Genomic DNA, 26688 nt, shown 5'->3' with positions numbered 1-26688 from the left:
GTGTGTGTGCGTGTGCGTGTGTGTGTGTGTGTGTGATCCATTTAGAGCTATTTATATATTGGTGTTTAGTGCTTGTTGGTAGAAATTGGGAGTAGAGATACTTATTTCAATTTTATAACAAGCGGTTCAGTTGATGTTCAGTAGATTATGTTTTCTAGGTTAAGTAGGCTAGCTAGGTGTACCTTATTTCGAATTTAGGTTTAGGAAATACTTCAGGTTATAATCATCATCATCATCATCATCATCATCTAAAGGCTTCGCCTTGTCGCTGCAACCATTGATCTCTTCTCTCTGCGATCCTTTTCATTTCTCCATAACCTTGGCATCCCATCATCTCAACTACCTCTTCAATGATCTTCTTCCGAGGTTTCCCTCTGCCTTTCTTTCCCATCACCTTGCCTTCGAACAAGTTCTTTATGAAGTTATTATGCCAGAGAATGTGACCGAAAACTGATGCTTTTCTCCTTTTTATCGTTGTTATTAAATGTCTCTGGGTGTTTATTTCTCTAAGCACTGCTTCATTAGTTTTCTTCTCAATCCAGCTAGTTCTTGTCATCTTCCTCCATAGCCACATTTCCACTGCCTCTAGTCGTTTCACGTCCTCCTTCAAGAGAGTCCATCCTTCATAGCCGTATAGCAGCACACTCCAAATGAACGTTTTGATAAATAATTTCTTTTGTTCAGTATTTAAGGATTTATTAGTTAAGAGCTGCTTCTTCTCCTCAAAGGCTTTCTTACACAGGGAAATCCTTCTTTTTATTTCCACAGTGCATCTGTTGTCATCGGTAATAACTGATCCTAAGTAGCAGAACTTGTGCACCTGTTTTATTAAAATATTTCCAATTCTGAGCTGTGCCTCTGGCTTCATTTTAGATTTGCTTACAACCATAACATTAGTTTTATTTACATTAATGTTAAGTTGGAAATCTTTTAAGATGGATGTTAATTTGTTGAGCATGATCTGCATGTTCTTCTCATTGTCAGCCAGAAGTGCAATATCGTTGGCAAATCTAATACAGTGTACAGTTGTTCCATTTATTTTAATGCCAGGTGTTTTGGATTTAAAAATTTTCATGGCCTCTTCAATGTACAGATTAAATAGAAATGGTGATAAGGAACACCCCTGTCTTACTCCTTTCCTGATTCTCACCTTGCATACTTTATCATTACTTTCGATGTTTATTCTTTGATTGATGTAGAGGTTAAGTATTGCTTTTCTGTCTTTCCAAGTTTTAATATCAAGTTTTTTTTTTTTTTTTTTTTTTTTAATCTGTAGGTTCGTTGGTATAATACTTACAAAGGCAGATTTTCATAAAGAAATGTAACTTCCGCAGCTTCTCCGGTATTTCGTATAGATGTCTGTTCAAACTATCACGAAGGTAATAATTTATTCAATTAAATAACACCATACGCCTGTAAACTTCAATTTAAAAAGAAGTTAAAGGGAATACACGCTACTTCACTGGATAATTACCATACTCAACAGTCTTTGGATTGTTGACGATTGTTGCCGCATTCCGACGAGATCAAAGAGTACATGCACATGGTAATTGTGTAAACAAATATAAAATTAGCTGATTATTGTATACCCGACATACTTTGCACTTTGCACATTCGTTTATTCATTCATCGAGTAAAAGTTAATAATAAAGTTAAGATGAGGAACAGGGAACTGTTGCCGAGATGTGTGGAAGTAGGAGGAAGGGAAAAGGTAGGAAAGGGAAATGTAGAGTAGAGGATAGGAAAGGACAGGTGGAACGGGGTCATGGGAGGGAGAAAAGGGAGTAGATTCTGCAGCTATCAGGAAAGATAGGGCTGACCAGGAGGGGAGGGCATCAAAGAAGGTGGTTAGGGTTGAGGCTCTGGTCATGGGGGTTTCCATCGTTAGACACGTGGGGAAAGTGTGTGGAGGAAAGGGAACCAGGATAGAGTGTTATCCAGGAATTAGGTTGAGGCAGATGCTGAGAAAAGTAGAACAGAAGGAGGAGGGGAAGGAGAAGGTGGTAGTGTTTCACATTGGTACCAACAACATAAGACAAGCTAATATGAGTACCAACATAGTTTGGGATGTGTGGGATCTGGTAAATGCAGCACGGGTGAAGTTTTAACAAAGCGGAGATTGTTATCAGTGGAATACTGTGTAGGAGGGATACCGACTGGAGGGTGATTGGGGATTTAAATGAGACTATGGAGTGGGTATGTGGGAAACTGGGAGTGAAATTTCTAGACCCTAATGGGTGGGTAGGAGATAGGGATCTGCGCTCAGATGGCCTACACTTAAACCTCAGTGGTACGTATAAGTTAGGAAATTTGTTTAAAAAAGTAATAGGGAGGTACGTTCAGGGAAACGGGGTTGTCTAAGGAGCGGTGATAAAGGTACAGAGATCTGGAAGTCAAGTAGGGATTACATAAAAATGTTACTGTTGAACTGTAGAAGTATTGTAAAGAAAGGAATAGAATTAAGTAATTAATAGATTTTTTTTTTTTGCTAGGGGCTTTACGTCGCACCGACACAGATAGGTCTTATGGCGACGATGGGATAGGAAAGGCCTAGGAGTTGGAAGGAAGCGGCCGTGGCCTTAATTAAGGTACAGCCCCAGCATTTGCCTGGTGTAAAAATGGGAAACCACGGAAAACCATCTTCAGGGCTGCCGATAGTAGGATTCGAACCTACTATCTCCCAGATATATATTTACCAGATATTGTACTGTAATAGGAGTTGAATCATGGCTGAGAAATTATATAATGGATGCAGAAATTTTCTCACAGAACTGGAGTGTGTATCGTTAGAGATAGGATAGGAATGGTGGGAGAGGGAGTATTCAATCAGGTGAAAAAAAAAAAAAAAAAAATTGTATGCTACAAAAAAGTTAAAGATGACAAACATGAAATTCTAGGTGTAAGGCTCATTTCTAAAGATAATAGGCAACTTGATGTCTTTGGAGTGTACAGACCGAGAAAGGGTAGCGCTGACACGAATTCAGAATTATTTGATAAGATAATCAGCTATGTGGGAAACGACATGGAAAGGAATGTGATTGTAGCGAAAGATCTGAATTTACCAAATGTCAATTGGGAAGGAAATGCGAACGACAGGAAGCATGACCAACAAATGGCAAATAAGCTATTATGGGAAGGACAGCTAATTCAAAAAGTGACGGAACCAACTAGAGGGAAAAATATCATGGACATGGTGCTGATAAAACCAGATGAGCTGTATAGAGAAACCGAAGTAATAGATGGTATTAGTGATCATGAAGCTGTTTTTGTCATAGTTACAAATAAATATGATAGAAAGGAAGGTTTTAAAAGTAGGATTATTAGGCAGTACCATATGGCTGATAAAGTGGGCATGAGGCAGTTTTTAAAAAGTAATTATGATCGGTGGAAAACGGTAAATAAGAATGTAAACAGACTCTGAGATGGATTTAAAGAAACTGTTGAGGAATGTGAAAACAGGTTTGTACTTTTAAAGGGGGTAAGGAATGGTAAAGACCCACCTTATTATAATAGAGAAATAAAGAGACAAAGAAGGAGGTGCAGATTGGAAAGAAACAGAGTTAGAAATGGCTGTGGAAGTAAGGAGAAATTGAAGGAACTTACTAGGAAATTGAATCTAGCAAAGAAGGCAGCTAAGGATAACATCATGGCAAGCATAATTGGCAGTCATCCCTGCGAACCATATGACCTTGCCGCGGTGGGGAGGCTTGCGTGTCCCAATGAAGCAGATAGCCGAGCCGCAGGTGCAACCATATCGGATGGGTATCTGTTGAGAGACCAGACTAAGGAATGGTTCATCGGAAGGGGGGTAGAAGCCTTTCGGAAGCTGCAAGGGCAGCAGTCTAGATGATTGACTGCTATGGCCTTGTAATAATACTAAACGTGGCTTAGCTGTGTTGACATTGCTACACTGCTGAAAGCAATGGGAAACTACAGCTATAACTAACTCCTGAGGACATGCAGCACTCTCTGTATGAATGATGTACTGATGATGGCTTCCTCCTGGGTAAAATATTCCGGAGGTAATCTAGTCCCCCATTCGGATCTCCGGGTGGGACTACACGAGACGGGGCAATCATCAGGAAGATGGGTAAGCTACTATGACCAGCATAGTGAAAGAATTATTGTCGTCAAGATAGACACCAAAAAAATGCCCACCACAATAGTGCATGTTTATTCGCCTACTAGCTCAGCGGATGATGAGGAAGTCGAAAGAATATATGATGAGATAGGAGATTTAATACAATATGTAAAAGGTAACGAGAATCTAATTGTGATGAGAGACTGGAATGCAGTGGCAGGCCAAGGAAGAGAAGGTAATACAGTAGGAGAATTTGGACTGGGACAAAGGAACAAAAGAGGAAGTCGGCTGGTTGAATTCTGCACTGATCATAATTTAGTCCTTGCCAATACTTGGTTCAAACACCACAAACGACGACTTTATACATGGACGAGACATGGAGACACTGGAAGGTATCAAATAGACTTCATTATGATTAGGCAGAGATTCAGAAACCAGGTGTTGGATTGCAAAATTTTCCCAGGAGCAGACGAGATTCTGACCACAACTTGTTGGTCATGAAATGCCACCTGAAGCTGAAGAAATTGAAGAAAGGAAAGAATGCAAAAAGAAGGGATCAGACAAGTTGAAAGAAAAGCGTGTGAGGGATTGTTTCAAGGAACATGTTGCACAAGGACTAAATGAAAAGGCTGAAGAAAATACAATAGAGGAAGAGTGGATAGTCATGAAAAATGAAGAAATGTTAGGAAGGAAGAAAAGTTCAACTAAGAATCAGTGGATAACTCAGGAGATACTAGACCTCATTGATGAACGACAAGAATGCTAGAAATGGAGAGGGCAGAAAAGAATACAGGCGATTAAAGAATGAAGTGGATAGAAAGTGCAAGGTAGCTAAGGAAGAATGGCTGAAGGAGAAGTGCAAATATGTCGAAGGTTGTATGGTCCTGGGAAAGGTAGATGCTGCATACAGGAAAATCAGGGAAACCTTTGGAGAAAGGAAATCTAGGTGTATGAATATTAAGAGCTCAGATGGAAAGCCACTTCTAGGAAAAGAAGACAAAGAAGAAAGATGGCAGGAACATATCCAACAGTTGTATCAAGGTAAAGATGTAGATCATTTGGTTCTGGAGCAAGAAGAGGCTGTTGATGCTGATGAAATGGGAGACCCAATTTTGAGGTCAGAGTTTGACAGAGCTGAGAGTGACCTAAATAGGAACAAGGCACCTAGAATTGATGACATTCCCTCTGAATTACTGACTGCCTTAGGAGAAACCAGCATGGCAAGGTTATTCCATTTAGTGTGTAAGATGTATGAGACAGGAGAAGTCCCATCTGATTTTCGTCAGAATGTTGTTATACTTATTCCCAAGAAAGCCGGTGCTGACAGGTGTGAAAACTAGCGCACCATTAGTTTAGTATCTCATGCCTGGAAAATTTTAACACGTATTATTTACAGAAGAAAGGAAAAAAAGTTGAAGCTGAGTTGGGAGAAGTTCAATTCGGCTTCAGAAGAAATGTAGGAACACATGAAGCAATCCTGACTTTACGTCTGATCTTAGAGGATTGAATCAAGAAGGACAAGCCCACGTACATGGCATTCGTAGATCTAGAAAAGGCATTCGATAATACTGATTGGATCAAGCTATTTAAGATACCAAGAACGTAGAATTTTCTACAATCTGTATAAAAATCAGTCTGCAGTAATAATCGAGGGCTTTGAAAAAGAAGCAGTAATCCAGAAAAAAGGGAGGCAAGGCTGCAGTTTGTCCCCCCTCCGTTTCAATGTTTACACAGAACAGGCAGTAAAGGAAATCAAAGAGGAATTTGGAAAGGGGATCACAATCCAAGGAGAGGAAATCAAAAGCTTGAGATTTGCCGACGGTATTGTTATTTTATCTGAGACTCCAGAAGATGTGGAGAAGGTGCTGAATGGTATGGACGAAGTCTTGGGTAAGGAGTACAAGATGAAAATAAATAAGTCCAAAATAAAAGTAATCGAGTGCAGTCGAACGGAGGCATGTGTTGCAGGAAATATTAAACTAGGAAATGAAGTCTTAAAGGAAGTAAATGAATATTGTTACTTGGGTAGTAAAATAACTAACGATGGCAGAAGTAAAGAGGACATCATAAAATGCAGATTAGCACAAGCAAGGAAGAGCTTTCTTGTGAAAAGAAGTTTGCTCACTTCAAACATTCATATAGGAATTAGAAAGATGTTTTTGAAGACTTTCGTATGGAGCGTGGCATTGTATGGAAGTGAAACATGGACGATAACTAGCTCAGAGAGAAAGAGAATAGAAGCTTTTGAAATGTGGTGTTACAGAAGAATGCTGAAGGTGAGATGAGATCGATTTGGCTAAATTTGAAGAGAAGAAGAGATAGAATGATAGGACACATCTTGAGACACCCAGGACTTGTTTAGTTGGTTTTTGAAGGAAGTGTAGGTGGTGAGAATGGTACGGGTAGACCAAGGTATGAGTATGACAGGCAGATTAGAGCAGATGTAGGATGCAATATTTATGTAGAAACAAAATGGTTAACACAATACAGGGTGACATGGCAAGCTGCATCAAACCAGTCTACGGACTGATGACTCAAACAACAACAAACACAAATTTTAGTGAATAATGGAAGGGTAGGTATAGGTACTTTAAGGCAGAAACAAGTTCCGTTCCATGAATAATTAATGAACTAGGAGAGTGTGTATGTGAGGATCATCAAAAGGCAGAAGTATTCAGTCAGCAGTATGTAAAGATGGTTGGTTACAAGGATAATGTCCAGATAGAGGAGGTGACTAATGCTAAAGAAGTATTAAAATCTACATATGATAACAATGATATTTACAATAAGATACAAAAGTTGAAAACTAGAAAAGCGGCTGGAATTGATAAGATTTCTGGGGATATACTGAAGACAATGGGTTGGGATACAGTACCATATCCAAAGTACTTAACTGATTATTGTTTGGTTGAAGGAGCTATATCAAATGAATGGAGAGTTGCTATAGTAGCCCCTGTGTATAAAGGAAAGGGTGATAGACATAAAGCTGAAAATTTCAGGCCAGTAAGTTTGACATGTGTTGCATGTAAGCGTTGGGAAGGCATTCTTTCTGATTACATTTGACATGTTTGCTAAATTAATAACTAGTTCGATAGAAGGCAATACGGTTTTAGGAAAGGTTATTTCATTGAAGCTCAACTTGAAGGATTCCAGCAAGATATAAAAGATATTTTGGATTCTGGAGGTCAAATGGACTGTATCACGATTGACCTGTCTAAAGCATTTGATACGGTGGATCATGGGAGACTACTGGCAAAAATGAGTGCAATTGGACTAGACAAAAGAGTGTCTGAATGGGTTGCTATATTTCTAGAAAATAGATCTCAGAGAATTAAAGTAGGCAAAGCTTTATCTGACCCTGTAATAATTAATTTATGTTTTCTTAATATACTCGTATATAAATGATATGAGTAAAGGAGTGGAATCATAGGTAAGGCTTTTTGCAGATGATGTTATTCTCTATAGAGTAATAAACAAGTTACAAGATTGTGAGCAACTGCAAAATGACCTTGATAATGTTGTGAGATGGACCGTAGGCAATGGTATGATGATAAACAGGGTTAAAAGTCAGGTTGTGAGTTTCACAAATAGGAAAAGTCCTCTAAGTTTAAATTACTGTGTTGAAAGGGTGAAAGTTCCTTTTGGGGATCACTGTAAGTATCTGGGTGTTAATATAAGGAAAGATTTTCGATGCGGTAATCACATAAATGGGATTGTAGATAAAGGATACAGATCTCTGCACATGGTTATGAGGGTGTTTAGGGGTTGTAGTAAGGATGTAAAGGAGAGGACTTATAAGTCTCTGGTAAGACCCCAACTCTAGTTTGGTTCCAGTGTATGGGACACTCACAAGGATTACTTGATTCAAGAACTGGGAAAAATCCAAAGAAAAGCAGCTCGATTTGTTCTGGGTGATTTACGACAAAAGAGTAGCGTTACAAAAATGTTGCAAAGTTTGGGCAGGGAAGAAATGGGAGAAAGGAGATGAGCTGCACGACTGAGTGGTATGTTCTGAGCTGTCAGCGGAGAAATGGCGTGGAATGACATTAGTAGAAGAATAAGTTTGAGTGGCGTCTTTAAAAGTAGGAAAGAACACAATATGAAGATAAAGTTGGAATACAAGAGGACAAATTGGGGCAAATATTCATTTATAGGAAGGGGAGTTAGGGATTGGAATAACTTACCAAGGGAGATGTTCAATTAATTTCCAATGTCATTGAAACCATTTAAGAAAAGGCTAGGAAAACAACAGATAGGGAATCTGCCACCTGGGCAACTGCCCTAAATGCAGATCAGTATTGATTGATTGATCAAATTACTATATCCCAAGTTCCCGGCGTAGTTTTAACAGAAATTATTGTAGACAAACTCTTATTTTCCAGCATTTAAGGACACTTTTATTCTCCGTCCCGTGTAGTATGAAAAATAATAGTAATCCACCAGCCATAAAAATCACATAACCACATTTCAGTTGATAATTGTAGTATAGACACGGTACTTATATTTAGATAGCACTGTATATTGCCTACTATATTAGTGTGTATCTTTGTGTGTGTATCTATTAGAGCATCGTAAGATAAAATAGTACTAATATTCATCTGTCTCAGCATTTAGCTTTGTTGATAATCTTTGAGTAGTTCTTGCAAATTTCAAACTTTTAATTTTCATTTCTGTTTGCGCTTAGTAGTAACACACGGTATTGTAATTAGAATATGTCTGAACGCAGTTTAAAATTATTGTAGTGTACTGTAGTATATGAGTAATATCTATTAGAAATTAGCGTGCTTATTCTATTATTGTAAATTATTTGTGTAGTAGGCCTATAGTAGACATATCCGTAGAAACTCTCTTACTAGAATTCTGTTGTTGTAATTAGGATAGACTTAACTGCAGTTTAGAAATTTGTTATTCTTGTGTATTCCTTTCAGTATTCAGTAATTAACGGCAGTTTTTATCCTGTTAGGGTGTTGTAGGATAAAAGTAGAGTACAACTAAGTAGTATCATAGTGTACTAGTATATTAGTTCCCTTGTTGTCATGTAATCTTTGTGTACTATCCTAGATAATATTTATTTCCTTTCACTTTTTTTACATAATAATTATTCTATTTTTCCTTTTCATTTCATTTTTCTGTAAAGAGTGGCTAAGGAGTGCAAGTGTAGGAACTGTGGGTGTGGCCAGGCATTAAGGAATATGAGGGAGGAGTTGGAGAGTTTGAGGGAGAAAATTAGGATTCACTCAGAAGACAGGAAGGGAGGTAGGCCTCCCTCAAACAATATACAGGATACAGTAGGTGTAAAAGAAGGATGGGAAGGAAAAGGGGAAATTGTAGAAGAAAGGTGGTCTAATGTTCTAAGGGGAAGGAGATTGCAGGCTAAGGGCTCTATTCAGGATCAGAATAGAATAGATAACTCTTTATTGCCACCCTAGTTTGCACCATCGGTTACAGACAATAAAGAGCATAAAATACACATGAACCCAAAAAACCAAACAAAACAATATAAACCAAACAAAACAAAACAATATAAACTAACATACTATTATATATAAAATAAAGCTCTAACTATCTACACTAAAACTATTAACTAAGAACCCAAAAAAAAAAAAAAAAAAACGCACAAAATAATATAAACCAAACAATACAATTACTATCTACTCTACTTATTTAGTGGTGTCAATGTCGGCGGAATCCAGCCTAACACTGCACCAACTTGTCTAAAACTATTGAGATGCCTCTGGTATGCGAGGAACTCCTCCGCATGTAAGGGCATCCCCTATCTACTCTCTACAGCTAACTAAACATAAAAAATAAAATAAAAAAACCTCGGCTGCATGCGGCATTCCCTGTGAGGAGAGAACCATCCCACCCTGGCCGCTATCAGCCACTCCTCCCGGGTTAGATATTACCCCCACCTATAACTCGTACTTCTCTCCTCATCTTACGTGGCGAATCGTAGAGGCGGTTTCCGGTCCATCATACGATCCGTCACGCATTTATCTACTGCTCCGCCTATAATCGTGTCGTCTTACTGCCACCATCTTGATTCACTTGTTATTCTGTGAGCGGACATGTTTCCTTTTTCACCTAGGGATGGGACTGTACCATCCCACCCGTCTGTCTCTTATACCCCTCCCCCCTTCCAGCCCCAATCTTCCCCTCTTACTCTTCCTTGCCTCTGTCCATCTCTCTTATAATACTTATTCGCTAACTACTGTCTACTTTCCACTATACCGTATAGTTAATATTTATACACTATATACAAACGCACTTGTTGACAATTTCCAGTTCCTTGCTCATCGCTTTTCTTACTTATTCTTACGTCTCTTAGACTAAAGCTACTTCCTAATTGCATTTCTTTTTTTTTTTTTAAATAGTTTAACTTACATATTAAACCACGGAATTGCCACAAAACAAATCTGTCTTTTCCTTGTTTCCTCACATCACTTATCAATCCTTTCCACCTCTAAACAGTCCAACAGTTCCTCTTCCTCACGACCACTCATTACTTATTAATTTTTTTTTTTTTTTTTTTTTTTTTTTTTTAAGCCAGAGTTTAAAATTATCTACTATTATGTTATCCAAACACCTTTTCTTGTCCACTAACCCTATCATTCATATTCTAATACTGTTTACAAATGTATTTGTTGACAATTCTATGGCTCCTACGAGCCTTAGACTAAAATTAAAAACTACTCTCTATTTTTTTTTTTTTTTTTTTTTAACTTACATCTTAAACCATCGAATTGCCAACAATCAAACCTGGCTTTCCCTTATTCCTTCTCTTTCTTCCGCTTATTTCCATTTCTAAACAGTCCAACAGTTCCTCTTACTCACATCCCTCGTTGCTTTATTATTCTTTTTTTTTTTCTAACATTAACTACCACCTCCGTTCTCTCACACATGCAATCCTCTCCAAATATATACAAATCTTCTTTTCATCATACAATCAGATTGTACTTCAAACTCCTCTTATTGTCTTCAATTCTTATATAACCTAGCAGTTTCGTCTACCTCCTTCCTCTCCTTCCTCTGTAACCCTCTTTTACCCCTTATTCTCTTAATTTCCTTATAAATCTCATTCTAACCATATTTAAATATTTCGAAATATTTGTTCCTCTTCCCCATTCTCTGGCCAGCCAAACCGTCATCTTTTCAATTTTTTCTACTTTTTCTATCTCTTTTTTACTCAACGCTTTCTTTTTCAACTCTTCTAACTCCCTACATTCGATGAATATATGTAGGTCCGACCATTTTTCTCCACACAGAATACATCTACCTGCATTTTCTGTACCTATCCACCCTCTGTTTGTAGGAGTTCCAAAAATCCACCAGTATAGACCTCTCTTGCCCTTCCGGTCCTCCACTTCGATTTTCGGGTTCATGATTTCTAACAATTTATTAAATACTGATAGTGAGGCTCTTTCTCTACATTCCATTATTAAACTCTGTCTCTCTATATCGGCAACTCTCCTTATAACCCTTCTCCATACCCATTCTTTCTTATCTCTCCACCTCTCATATCCTATATCTCCTAACCCCAGTTTTCGTAATTTATTTTTGCACTTTTTTACCCAATACCTCTCGTTCTCCATATTTTTCTGGAACCTATATGTGTCTTGTACTAAATCCCCTCCCTTCCCTTCTTCTAATCTCATCCAATACTTCATCACCCTCTTGGCTATTGTAGTGTCTATCGATTCTTTACATACTAATCTAGCCCCCACATTTGCAGTACAGTTTGGGACTCCCATAATAATCTTACTAAATTTCGCCACCACCTGGTTTAGTTCTTTTCTATTTTCCTCTAATCCCCATATTTCTACCCCATATAACATTTTTCCTTTGACCATTGATTGGAACACCAATCTCTGTATTTTGTACTTTATATCCAGAAATTTATTTTCTAATATCCCCACTACTGCCAGTGCTCCCCTCCCTTTATATCTGGCTCTTCTAATCTGATTTTCCCATGTGCCGTTACTACTAATTATAACTCCTAAATACTCCATTTTTTTTTCTGGCCTGATTTCTTGCTGCTCGACTGTCCAGAATTTCTTTTCTTTTTTGGCTTTCCTCTTCCTACATATCATTATCTGCGTCTTCCGTACATTTATCTTGAGTGCCCATCTTCTAGTATATTCCACTACCTCATTTAGTCCTTCCTGCAACCCCTTTGCTGTTAATGCCAAGATCAATAAATCGTCTGCAAATAGCAGCCCCGGTATCTCCCTCTTTCCAATCCAAGGGCATTGCCATCTCTCGCCTCCATGTCTATCCAATATATTATTTATAAACAGTAGAAATAATATGGGTGATAGCTTACAACCCTGCCTCACACCCCTTTTCAATTCCATACTTACTCAACCCACCCCCTTTTAGTTTAATCATCACCAATACTTTCTCATATATTCCTTCTATTGCCATCCTCATTTTTTCCGATAACCCAACCTCTCTTAATCTAGTAAATAACGCCTCTCTATTCACTAAATCGAAGGCTTTCTCTAAATCTACTGCTGCTACATATAATCTCTTCCCTGCTATTTTCACATATTTCGTAATTAAAGTATCCAAAATCCATATATTATCCACAGTATTTTTCTCTTTACGAAATCCATTTTGATAGTCCGAAATCCTTCCATATTTCTCTGCCCAATTTATAATCCTATTAGCTAAAATTCCTGTATATACCTTCGACAGCGAGTCCAGGAGTGTTATTCCTCTATAGTTGTTTGGATCACTTCGACTTCCTTTGTTCTTATATATAGGACAAAGTACTCCTTTTCTCCACTCGCTAGGGAATTTATTCGTTTCCCATATCTTGTTAAAAAATTTTACCATCACTTTCAACATTACTTCATTTGCTCCTACTTCCTTCCATATCCTGTTAGTAATACCATTTGCCCCACCCGCTGTTTTGGTTTTTACTTTACTTAACACCCTAACTATTTCCTGACTTGTTATCTCCTCATCTAGTAACTGTACTCCTGTTTGTACTTCCTTTACAATATACGACCTTTCCATACCCCCCTGACCTTCTCCCCTCCCACCCAAAAGCTCTGCAAAATATCCTATCCACTCATTTTCTGTTATCATTGTTCCTCCCCCTGTCGATCTAGTTCTCTTTATCTTATTTATAGTTTCCCAAACCCTATCAAATCTTTTCTCTTTGCAATACCTGTTCACTCTCTCAGCTTCCGCCTCTTTCCAGCACTTTTTTTTCTCATTTAGTAACTTCTTGTAATCTCTTCTTAATTTACAATAATCCTCTCTTTTCCCTTGTTCCCCTCCTTTCTTGAAGTCCGCTAGAGCTGTCATTACAACCATTCGTTTCCTCTTACACTCTTCATCAAACCACCCCGCGCCTATGTTTCTGTCTATCTCTTCCCTTAATCTCACTTTCTTACCCACCTTCCATACTGGGCGTTCTATTAGTTTTAAAACTTCATCCACGTCCCCTCCTTCCAACATCCTTTCACTTTCAACCCTTATACTTTCTTCACTCTCTTTTAACTCTGTTCTCAATCTCTCGATCGTGGTATCATTCCAAATGTACTTCCATCCCTCCTTATACCTATCTCTTTTTCCTACCCTTCTCTTCACTCCATCATACTCCCCCCTTAATTTTATCTTGATGGGCATATGTTCTGTTATCACACATTCTGTCACCTCAAAACTTATTATCTTCTTTAGAGCTATTTCCGTGCTAACTCCTATATCAACTACACTCCCGCCCTTCGATGAGATGAATGTCAGTTCACCATTACCATCTCCCTTCATCCATCCATTTAAAATATATAATTTTTCTATAGCACATAACTCTAATAATCTTACCCCATAGCTATTTATATCTTTGTCTTTACTATTTCTTCTGTACTCACTCACTTCCTTATCCTCTCTCCCATAATCGGGTACCCTATTACTCACTCTTGCATTCCAATCCCCTAACAATATCATTCCATCTTCCACATATAATCCTTTCATTTTGTTTATTTCTTCAATCAGTTCTTCAAAAAATGTTTTATTAGCATAAGTTGAGTCTTTAGGATGGTTGTATAATAGAGCCAGGCAAATTGCCTCCTTCGCATCATTTCCCATTTTAATTCTCAGCCATACCACCCCTTCTACCTCATTCTGTATTCTCTCTACTCTCTCTACTAACTCATTTTTTATTAAAACTGTTATCCCACCCGGATTTCTTCCCATTCTCCCCCTTTTTTCTTTTATCACGTTGACTACTCTATACCCATCCCATTCAATTTCTATCCCTTTTCCTAACCACGTCTCTACTAGGGCAATAATCTCATACTCCTTTACTGTTTTCTCCAATTCTTTATTCCCTATCTTCCCCATCAACCCCTCAATATTCCACAACCCTATCGCCATCTCTAGTTATTTATTCCCTCCCACTCTTTGCACCTGTGCTTCTCCATTTCCACCTCTACTCCTTGTCACTCTTCCCTGTGAGTCCTCTCCAGATCTCTCCTCGTTATCTTTTCTCCCGTCATCCTTCCCTTTCTCCATACCTACGCCTTTTTTCTTTCCCCACAGATCTTTCAAACTTAATGATCTTTCCTTATTTAGCGCCTGTCTTTTTTCCATTTTATTTTCTGTGTTCCTTTTACTCGGAGAGGATGCATTCTTACCCTGCCTACTGTTACCTTCATTCACAATTTTCACTGTACTCCTCACCAGTTGTGGCACATTACTTGCTTCCTCCATCTCTGTGTTGTGATGACTCTTCAAGGACTCTCCATTTCCGCCCGCCTGGTTGCTGGCACTGCTGTTCAGCACATCCCTACTTCCCGCACCTGATGTGATGTGGACTTCGCTCACTTCCGTAATATCACTCCTTTCTACGTCACTGACCTTCCTTGCTACTTCCACTGTTGCCAAGGACACGTTCTGCTGCTGTTGGTGTTCTTCATCAAGTTTTTTCAGCCTTCCCGCCCCCCACACTCGATTCCACCTTCCGTTTCCAACCACCAGCTGCTGCCCTCTAATATATGCCTTAAGACCTTGTTTTCTTGCCTCTCTTAAATGTTTATTCAGAATTCTGTTCTTCTCTATGTCTTCCCTGTCCATCTCCCGTTTTATCCACACTTTCTCTCCTTTCAGATTACTCGAATTTCTTATTACAATGTCCGCCATCAGTGTCGATAGTAATTTCACTCTAATTGGTCTCTTACCTTTCACTCTCCCCACACGCTGTACATCGTCAATATCAACTTCACTGAAGTTGATCTTCATCCTGTTCTGGATAACTTCTACCACTTTGTACACTAGTTCAACTTTAGACTCTCTTTCTTCTTCTTGGACACCGTATATGAAGATATTTTTTCTTACGTTGTCTTGTAAACTCTTCTCGACTGCTCTCTTCGTTTCTCTCAGGTCCCACTCCAGGCTTCTTACCTTCTGCCTCAATACGTCTAATTCATCTTTATTACACCCTTCCTCTTCCAAAATCTTCTTTACATCTTCTTTGACACTCAATTTTAGGTCCATAAATTCCCTGGATAACTCTCGGAACATTTCTTTTATTTGCTCCGTCTGACAAGCCTCTCTTATCATCTCTCTAATCGCCTCGTACTCTTCCCATCCAATGGAACCTACTGGACCTGGGCCGGGATTAATCTCTACTCCTCCTATTATCAGCAACACCATCACCACCTCCGCCACCAGTAACGTAGCCACCATCTTCCTTTTTTCACCCTTTAACTCCATTCTTGTTTCCATTCTGCTTCCCTTTTTACAGTTCCATCTGCCGATCGCTATCCTATATTGTGTCAACGTGATACCCATTGCTCCGCGCTCCACTCAGCACATCCGCTCAGCTCACTGTCTCACAGACGACTGATTCAGGATCAGAATTCAGGACAGGTGTCTGTGAGAAACCAGTACGAGTCACTGCAGGTAGAACAACAGAGGGAAGATGAAGAACAGGGAACTGTTGTTGAGAAGTGTGGAAATAGGAGGAAGGAAAATGGTACGAAAGGAAAATGTCGACTAGAGGATTGGAAAATACAGGTGGAACAGGGTCATGAGAGGAATAAAAGGGAGGAGGAAGTAGCTTCTGCCACTGTCAGTAAAGATAGGGCTGACCAGGACGGGAGGGGATCAGTTGACATGGGTAGGGTTGAGGCTCTGGTCTTGGGGGATTCCATTGTAAGACATGTGGGGAAATTGTGTGGAGGAAAGGGAAGCAGGGTAGAGTGTTATCCAGGAAATAGGTAGAGGCAGATGTTGAAGAAACTAGAAGAGAGGAGGAGGGGAAGGAGAAGGTGGTAGTGTTTCACGTTGGTACCAACAACGTAAAGCAAGCTTATATAAGTACCAACATAGTTGGAGATGTGCGGGATCTGGTAAATGCAGCACGGGTGAAGTTTTAAGAAAACGGAGATTGTTATCAGTGGAATACTGTGTAGGAGGGATACCGACTAGAGGGTGATTGGGGATTTAAATGAGACTATGGAGTGGGTATGTGGGAAACTGGGAGTGAAATTTCTAGATCCTAATGGGTAAATAAGAGATAGGGATCTGCGCTCAGATGGCCTTCACGTAAATTGCAGTGGTACGTATAAGTTAGGAAATTTGTTTGGAAGGGTTATAGGGAGGTACATTCAGGGAAACAGGGTGGTCTAGGGAGTAGTGATAAGGGTACAGAGATTTCGAAGTAGTGATAACATAAAAATGTTAGTGTTGAACTGTACAAGTACTGTAAAGAAAGGAATAGAATTAAGTAATTTAATAGATATATACTTACCAGATATTGTAATAGGAGCTGAATCATGGCTGAGAAATGATATAATGAATGCAGAAATTTTCTCACGGAACTCGAGTGTGTATCGTAAAGATAGGATAGGAATGGTAGGAGGAGGAGTATTAATTCTGGTGAAAGAAGAATTTGTAAGCTACAAAAAAGTTAAAGATGACAAACATGAAATTCTAGGTGTAAGGCTCATTTCTAAAGATAATAGGCAACTTGATGTATTTCGAGTGTAGAGACTGGGAAAGTGTAGCAATGTTGCTGATTCAGAATTATTTGATATCCTATAAGCTATGTGGGAAACAACATGGAAAGGAATGTGATTGTAACGGGAGATCTGAATTTACCAAATGTCAACTGGGAAACTAATGCGAATGGCAGGAAGCATGACCAACAAATGGCAAATAAGTTAATAAGCGAAGGACAGCTGATTCAGAAGGTGATGGAACCAACAAGAGGGAAGAAGATCCTGGACATGGTGCTGGTAAAACCAGATGAGCTCTATAGAGAAACCAAAGTAATAAATGGTAATAGTGATAATGAAGCTGCTTTTGTCGTAATTAAAAATAAATGTGATAGAAAGGAAAGTCTTAAAAGTAGGACAATCAGGCAGTACCAAATGGCTGATAAAGCAGACATGAGGGAGTTGTTACAAAGTAACTATGATCGGTGGAAAACGGTAAATAAAAATGTACAGACTCTGGAATGGGTTTAAAGCAATTGTTGAGGAATGTGAAAACAGGTTTGTACCTTTGAAGGTGGTAAGGAATGGTAAAGACCCACCTTATTATAACAGAGAAATAAAGAGACTAAGAAGGAGGTGCAGATTGGTAAGATATAGAGTTAGAAATAACTGTGGAAGTAAGAAGAAATTGAAGGAACTTACTAGGAAACTGAATCTACCAAAGAAGTCAGCTAAGGATCATGAAGGCAAGCATAATTGGCAGTCATACACATTATAGTGAAAAACGGAAGGGTATGTATAGGTACTTTAAGGCAAAAACAGGCTTGAGGAATCATTAATGAACAAGGGGAGTGGGTATGTGAGGATATACTCAGCAGTATGTAAAGATTGTTGGTTACAAGGATAATGTCCAGATAGAGGAGGTGACTAATGGTAAAGAAGTATTAAAATTTACGTATGATAACAATGATATTTACAATAAGATACAAAATTTGAAAACTAGAAAAGCAGCTGAAATTGATAAGATTTCTGGGGATATACTGAAGACAATGGGTTGGGATATAGTACCATATCCAAAGTACTTATTTGATTATTGTTTGGTTGAAGGAGCTATACCAAATGAATGGAGAGTTGCTATAGTAGCCCTTGCGTATAAAGGAAAGGGTGATAGACATAAAGCTGAAAATTTCAGGCCAGTAAGTTTGACATGCGTTGCATGCAAGCTTTGGGAAGGCATTCTTTCTGATTACATTAGACATGTTTGTGAAATTAATAACTGGTTCGATAGAAGGCAATTCGGTTTTAGGAAAGGTTATTCCACTGAAGCTCAACTTGTAGGATTCCAGCAAGATAGAGCAGATATCTTGGATTCAAAAGGTCAAAAGGACTGTATCGCGATTGACCTGTCTAAAGCATTTGATACGGTGGATCATGGGAGACTACTGGAAAAAATGAGTGCAATTGGACTAGAGAAAAGAGTGCCCGAATGGGTTGCTGTATTTCTAGAAAATAGATCTCAGAGAATTAGAGTAAGCAAAAAGTTATCTGACCCTGTAATAATTAAGAGGGGAATTCCTCAAGGTAGTATTACTGGACCTTTATATTTTCTTATATATATAAATGATATGAGTAAAAAAGTGAAATCAGAGATACAGCTTTTTGCAGATGATGTTATTCTGTATAGAGTAATAAATAAGTTACACGATTGTTAGCAACTGCAAAATGACCTCGATAATGTTGTGAGATGGACAGCAGGCAATGGTATGTTGATAAACAGGCTTAAATGTCAGGTTGTGAGTTTTACAAATAGGAAAAGTCCTCTCAGTTTTAATTACTGCATTGATGGGGTGAAAGTTCCTTTTGGGGATCATTGTGTAAGTATCTGGGTGTTAATATAAAGAAAGATCTTCATTGTGGTAATCACATAAATGGGATGGTAAATAGAGGATTCAGATCTCTGCACAGGGTTATAGGGGTGTTTAGAGGTTGTAGTAAGGATGTAAAGGAGAGGGCATATACGTCTGTGGTATGACCCCAAACAGAGTATGGTTCCAGTGTATTGTGCCCTTACCAGGATTGCTTGATTCAAGAACTCAAAAACATCCAAAGAAAAGCAGCTCGATTTGTTCTGGGTGATTTCCGACAAAAGAGTAGCTTTACTAAAATGTTGCAAATATTAGGCTGGAAAGACTTGGGAGAAAGAAGACGAGCTGCTCGTCTAAGTGGTATGTTCTGAGCTGTCAGTGGAGAGATGGCGTGGAATGACATTAATAGACGAATAAGGAATAAGTGGTGCCTTTAAAAGTAGGAAAGATCAAAATATGAAAATAAAGTTGGAATTCTAGAGGACAAATTGGGGAAAATATTCGTTTATTGGAAAGGGAGTTGGGGATTGGAACAACTTACCAAGGGAGATGTTCAATAAACATCCAATTTCTTTGAAATCATTTCAGAAAAGGCTAGGAAAACAACAGATAGGGAATCTGCCACCTGGGCGACTGTCCTAAATGCAGATCAGGATTGATTGATTGATTGATTGATTGATTGATTGATTGATTGATTGATTGAATGATTGATCTTTACAAGCTCGACAGTAGAAAATTACTGAAAGTATTTCACACAGGGTACAAGCAGTTCTTAACAGCATTCTGAGACCCATAATCTATCATAAATATTTCCCTTTGTCCTTTGTAATTACCCATGTCTTTTCACACAAACCCACCATCAATAATATTATGGCTGATATTTTCCCATGTATCAAAAGCAACATCAATGTCACGATCACTATTTTCACTCACAATTCCTATATCCTTGTCCTTGTTTAACAAACTAAACTTTCCGTATCATCGTTCGGTGAAACATCGTTAACTTTCAAATTCGCGATTACAAGAAAACGTGTAACTGCCATGATGTCAACAACAGAACTTGTTTGTTTTTCAGACATGGTATCTCATACATAATCAATAAAAACTCGTTAGATATACAAATCAAATGAAAGATCGATGCTTTGTCTATATATACACACCTTACTACATTTGTAGTAGTTCAGGAACTATTTGCTAGATAGAAGCACAAAGCAGAAGCTGCTATGCGCATGCAATATACATGTAATGTACATCACTCCACGACAGAGAGCGTTGGGGACTCTACGTGCAGTGTACAGCACTCCACGTTGAGTAGTTAAACAATGGGGAATCAGGACTGGTGTAGAGAAATGAAAGTCAAGAATAGGAGCAATAAAAGTCACAGATAAAGGTATTGTAGTTGTAGCAAACTTGAAGCACTTAGGAAGTTAACAGATGGGGAACTGAAAACTGGATATGGAAATTATAAGAATACATCTTAGGTGTGTTTTCCATCATTGAGAATGTAATCTCAAATAAAATAAGGATATACCTATTAAGTCTAATGAAATAATGTTCAAGGGACATTTCATACCTATTATGATATTAAATGACGCTAAGTCCTAGCCATGACAAAGGGGAACAAAATTCAAATGCAAGCAGCAGAAATAACATTTCCGAGATGAATGTTAAAAAAGACAAGGAATATGGAAAAGAGACAGATAGTTTGGGCATATTAAATGGAAGAATAAAAGAAGAACGATTTTTTTATAATTTACTTCACGTCGCACCAACACAGATAGGGTTCATGGTGATAATGGGATAGGAAAGGGCTAGGAGTGGGAAGGAAGCAACCATGGCCTTAATTAAGGTACAGCCTGGTGTGAAAATTGGAAACCATGGAAAATCAGGCCTGGTAACAGTGAGGTTCGAACCCACTATCTCCCGAATGCAAGCCGATAGCTACGTGACCCCAAATACGCAGCCACTTGCTCGATAAGGAAGAATGTTCAAAAAAGCATGGAGTTACAAATAAAAGGAAAGAGAGGCTGAAGAAGACCCAGGTTATGATAGATTGACCTGGTTATGAACATCATAAAGCAAAGGGACCTGTAATGAAGTATGGTAACTGATGAGGAGTAGTGGAAAGTTAGAGTAAAATGGAGACATCCTGTATTCGCCGCAACTTGGCTGTTTCTGTTTAAGAGAACAATGACGATGACAACGACGACATGAAAGCCGGTGTTGTATCTCCTTTTCTAACTCGATTCACAGCTTGATTAAAGATTTTTTTCCTAGCAGTTTAATGCCGCAATAACACACTGAAAGTTTTCGGCGATGCTATGATGGGAAAGGGCTAGAATTAGGAAGGTAGTGACTGTGGCCTTATTTAAGGTACAGCCCCAGTATTTGTGTGGTGTGAACATGGAAAACCATCGTCAGGGTGGGATTCAAACCCGCCATCTCCTAAAAGGAAGCACAGCTACATGACCCTAACAACGCAGCCAACTTGCTTGGTGATCAAGGATTTTAATCCTTGTTTAAGGGTGAAAATAATACACACACAGCCTCAAGGTTGCAATATGAAGAGGTATCTGTAAGGGTTTCTTTCCATCTTTTGTATCCTGTCTTTCCCCATCTGTATAAACCTTTCTGATTTTAATCTCACTATTTCACATATAGATCTACAGTGGACCGAATCTTTAACATGAGACAGCTGATGGAAAGGATCTGGTCATGACTTTCATAGATATAGAAAAGGCATATGATAGTGTCCCCAGAGAGAAAGTTTGGAAAACCATGGTTAAAAAAAGACTTGCAACAGAAATTTTAGAAATGGTGCAATCAATGTACAGCAACTGTGTTAGCAGAGTAGTGACCCCAGTTGGAAAGACAGAATGGTTTAGGAATAAGATTGGTCTAAGACAGGGGAATGTGCTGTCAAGTCTTTTGTTTATTATGGTCATGGACAAAATTGTAAAGGAAACAAAGGAAGCCTATGGAGATAAAGAGATAAAGATACTGCTATTTGCAGATGATGATGTGATCTGGGGAAAGAACAGCAAAGAAGTGCAAGAACAACTAGATGTACTGAACGAAAAAATTTTGAAGTATGGCATCAAAATCAGCACAGAGAAAAGCAAGACTATGGTGATGTCGAGAGGGGAAAGGCAACAAAAGGGCACTGTGAAAATTGGAAGTCAGAGTCTGGAAACTGTGGACAGCTTTAAATACCTACGAAGTGGATTAATGCAAAATACTAGGGTGGACATGGAGTTTAGCAGGAAGGAACAGCAGGGTAATGCATTCTACTGAAGTGTTAGAAAACTTGTTTGGAACAAAGAAGTACCAAGGAAAAGTAAAGAGATAATGTACAAGATGTACGAGGGTAATCTCAAAAATAAGGACTCCTATTTTTTATAAATACAGAACTCTGTTCATTCTGTTCATGTGGCTATTGGTCACAATATTGTGAAGAGTGTTTCCCGCGCTTGCATATAAACATGCGTACGCCGCGCTGAGGCACTCAGTCTTGGCTTGGCAGCTGTTGAGAATGGAGCACCCGTTGGATGTTACTGCCAAGTGCGAAGTGCGTGCAGTTATTCGGTTTTTGAACGCAAAATGTACTGAACCGATTGAAATCCATCGCCAATTGATGGAAGTGTATGATGAGTTGTGCATGGATGTCAAAAATGTTCGTAAGTGATGTAGAGAGTTTGCAGCCGGTTGGACTGAAATTCACTACGAACGAACTAAGGAGCGCGGGACCATCAATTTCCATCGAGACAGTCGTGAAGGTTGAGCAAATCATGCGTGAAGATCGGCGGATTACCCTGGGTGATCTCTGCACTTTGGTTCCTGAGGTTTCCTGAAGCGCCACTCACAACTTCCTGAACAGCATGGTGGCAAGCTAGTATGCCATGGGCATACAAAAACTGTCACAGCGTCTACAAAAATGCATCGACCGAAATGGTGATTATGCAGAAAAATAGCTAAATGTTCAAGCTGTAAAACAATGTAAACCATTGTAGAAATAAACAAGTCTATGTATTTATAAAAAAAATAGGAGACCTTATTTTTGGGATTACCTTCGTACTATATACCCATACTGACTTATGCAACCGAGACTTGGACTTTGACTAGCAGGCAAGACAGTAGAATTCAAGCCAGTGAGATGAAATTCCTGAGAAGTATGATAGGAAAGACAAGGAAAGACAGAGTGAGAAACTAAGATGTTAGGAAGGAAGTTGGGATAGGAAAGCTAAATGAGAGAGTTGAAAAGAATAAACTAAGATAGTTTGGACATGTAAAGAGGGTGGAGGAGAATAGAGTTCCAAGACAGGTGCTGGAGGCTAAGTGCAAGGGCAAGAGAGCAAGAGGAAGACCAAGAACAAGGTGGATTTTAATCAGTGAAGAGCAGCATAAGAAGACGAAATTTAGACTTGGGACAAGATCATAGAAGTGGAATGGTGGAAGGAAAGAGGAATATGGATGTCCAGTTTTATTTCCATTGTGTACTACACTGCCTGACAAAAAAAAATTGAAGCAACCAGAAGGGGATGAGGAAACAAAATGAAACTTCAAGTGTTGAGAGGGTATGTGATGTTATTTCAGTGATTACAAAATCAAATCAAATTTACTAAGAACTTGGCAGTACAAGCCCACTTATCAATATGATGTTGGCCCCCTCTGGCCCGGACGTATGCACTGATTCTGTTGGGAAGGGTGTCATAAAGCTGTTGTATTCTCTAATGAGGCAAGATGGCCTACAACTCTTGTAACTGGTCCTTGATATCCTGGAAACTGGCAATGGGATGGAGTTGACAACTGAGCTGGTCCCGCACATCCTATTGGGGACAGATCTGGGGATCTTGCTGGCCATGGGAGCACTTCAAAAACAGTTCAAAGAGACATGGTGCTGTGTGTGTATTAACATTGTCCTGTCAAGAAATGACACCATGACACTCGCTTGAGAGGTAGCACATGAGGACGCAGGATGTCCGTGAGGTACCGTTGTGCAGTCAGAGTTCTCTCAATCACTACCAGCCATGACCTGAAGTCATACTTGATGGCTCCCCACACCATGACGCCAGAAGTAACACTGTTGCGCCCCTCCGAAACTTTGGAAGAATGGAACCTCTCCCCACGTCTCTGCCATATTTGCAGAATATGTTCATCTGGGGTAGTGTAGAACCGTGATTCATCGCTGAACACAATGCAACACCATGCATCAGCAGTCCATGCTTCTTAGTCACGGCACCACACCAAACACAGCCATTTGTATTGTGGTGTTAACGGCAGCCTATGCACGGGATGGTAATTCCCTAGTCCGGCTGCTACTAGTCTCCGACCAATGATGTGGAATTACACAGTATGTTGCAGGGAGTCCATTACTTGTTCTCGAATGGCAGGTGCAGATGGGAAGGGGGTGCAATGTGCTCGGTGCACAATACGGCATCCTTCCTTTTGGTGGTCAGATGTGGTCGACCAGAACCTTCACAACGAGTATGCCTGCCCTCAATTTCCCATGCAGTCCAACATCGGGGCCACTCCCACATCAGAATACGCCACAAATCTGGTTACAGCATGATTCGACCAGCCGCCCAAATGGAGACTCAACAATAACAGCCAAAAGGATTTGTCCCACTGACAATGTGTTACCTTATAATCTGCTGGCCTTTTGGGTGAACAGTGGTCATATGGTAGGCCAAAACCATGCATGGCTGTAACACCATGCGGGTGATTCCAAACTAGCACACTGGTGCAGAAATTCTGTGTTTTCCATTTTTGCTGGCTTCCATATTTTCCCCTCTTCAACTAATGTAAGATTTTCTTTTATTAAAAAAAAAAAGTAATACCTTCATATTTCAAAAGATATCATTCAAAAACTTTTACTATGTATACATCAAGAAAATTACCTTTGATCCTTTTCCTTTACTGCATTCAGGATGTTTGGCATGGTACATGCAGAAGTATTTGCGATGCCCATTTAGTGACAATACTGTTCCGATACAGTTGCGTGGATTAATATTAAGATCTCTTGGTTCAGGCAGACTGAGTGTCAACAAGCACTTGTACCACTCTAAACCACGATCCAGTGACAAGAAGCCAAACATCAGTGTCTTATTTCTGTAAAAATAAGATAAACATTCTCAGTAATAAAAACATGAGGATAGGAATTGTATGTATGTATGTATGTATGTATATATGTATGTAAATCCACAGCCTGTTTCCAGTAATTCGACTGAGTCAGGAATGGAATGAATGAAGTCCCCATCTAGCAGCAAGGATAGGAATTGTGCCAGCTGTCAAAGCCCGTCACACTCCTCTCAGCCAATGATTAATGACTGACAGATGAAAATAATGGTATTGGAGTGTGTTAATGGAATGAAAGATGATGGAAAACTGGAGTACCCAGAGAAAAACCTGTACCACCTCCGCTTTGTCCATTACAAATCTCACGTGGAGTGACCTGGTTTTGAACCACGGAACCCAGCGGTGAGAGGTTAGTGTGCAGCCGCCTGAGCCACGGAGGCCCTCATGTATGTATCACACTTGTAAAGTCTAGTATGATAACTCCCGGACTGCCTTACAGTTATAAATAATAGACTACAACATTCCACATAAGTGATACATCATATGGATATAAAGTAAGAAGGGTGATAGAGTGGCAGTGGTGGTGGTGGTGGTGGTTGTTTTAAGGTGAAGAACAAGGATGATAGAACTGACCTATGTCACACATGTATATAAATTAAATGTTCTCTAAAATGTAACAAACAGACTGTTCTATATCAATCTGATTAGTATGATTCTCTGCTTCTAGGCATATTTCAATTCTCCTTGTTACTTTATGATTTACTGACTATTCTTTGACTTCAACTGTGAATCTTTTTTTATCAATGATGTCCTTCCACCATCTTCCAATGACATTTAGTGACAGAAACAGAAGAGTTTCCATTTTTATTTTGTGTATTCCTTTCATTTGCACAGTACTTTCTTAGGTTATGACTAAGGCGCAGATTCTGCCAATTTGTGTGTTTTATTCCTTTGATTTGAAAGGTAGGCATTTAACAAGGGAACTATCAATACAATCATATCGAAACCAACAATGAAATTTCACTGACAGGATGAGTAATAAGATTGCATGCATTAGCATATAGCTGGACGTGGTCAGCCCTGGTGACCAGCTGAGGCAAGCGCGTTACCTTGAGTTTTCTGTGCTAGGCAGTTAACACATGTTCCTTTGAGAGAACAGCCATGAATGTCTAATTTTGTAGAGTCTGCATTGCATTATTTGCGTGAAAAAGGTTTCTCTTCTTTCCGTGAAATAGCTTCAGAAGAGGGGGAGGTGGGTCGACATGTGATCGAACTAATTGAAAATCACCCCATAGGTGCCCGTATTGTCTCAAAGTCGTGTCTGGAAGGAAATAGTGATAGCGAAAGTGACAGTCGTAGCAGCAACACCTCATCTGCATAATATGAAGGAGAAGACGGCACATCATTGTCAGCTACGAGAGGTGCAACAGATCCGATTTTGAGCCCTGAGTCTGATTCTTGTCAATCCAGTGAAGCGATAGCGCAGTCACCCTACACATCTACCAATTCAAGCTATGCTTCCAGTCTACAGAAGAAAATGAAACACACTGGAGTTCTTGCATACAACAGGAAAGCTATACATTTATGGTTAAATAAGAGGGGTAAGAAGTGGCTTTCATTAATTACTGTTCCCAAACATTGTATGGTGACGTCACTACGACAACAGTACATGTGGAAGAACCAATTACAATCTATGTCCCTAAGTCCCACTGAACACGGG

At 39.2% G+C, this 26688-nt stretch overlaps 1 protein-coding gene across 1 annotated transcript in view; it reads right to left on the bottom strand.

Moving 5' to 3' along the window:
* Window positions 1–26688, bottom strand: part of l(3)80Fg (dnaJ homolog subfamily C member 16 l(3)80Fg) — a 507034-nt gene that overhangs the window by 55221 nt on the left and 425125 nt on the right. The window contains exon 11 of the mRNA XM_067141678.2: window positions 24791–25001. Coding sequence (XP_066997779.2) covers window positions 24791–25001 — 211 coding nt within the window. The remainder of the gene's footprint in view (window positions 1–24790; window positions 25002–26688) is intronic.

Source organism: Anabrus simplex, chromosome 2 (genome assembly GCF_040414725.1).
Source record: "Anabrus simplex isolate iqAnaSimp1 chromosome 2, ASM4041472v1, whole genome shotgun sequence".
Classification (NCBI taxonomy): Eukaryota; Metazoa; Arthropoda; class Insecta; order Orthoptera; family Tettigoniidae; genus Anabrus; species Anabrus simplex.
The sequence above is the reverse complement of the archived record's forward strand: the minus strand, read 5'-3'. Positions and strand labels throughout refer to the sequence as shown.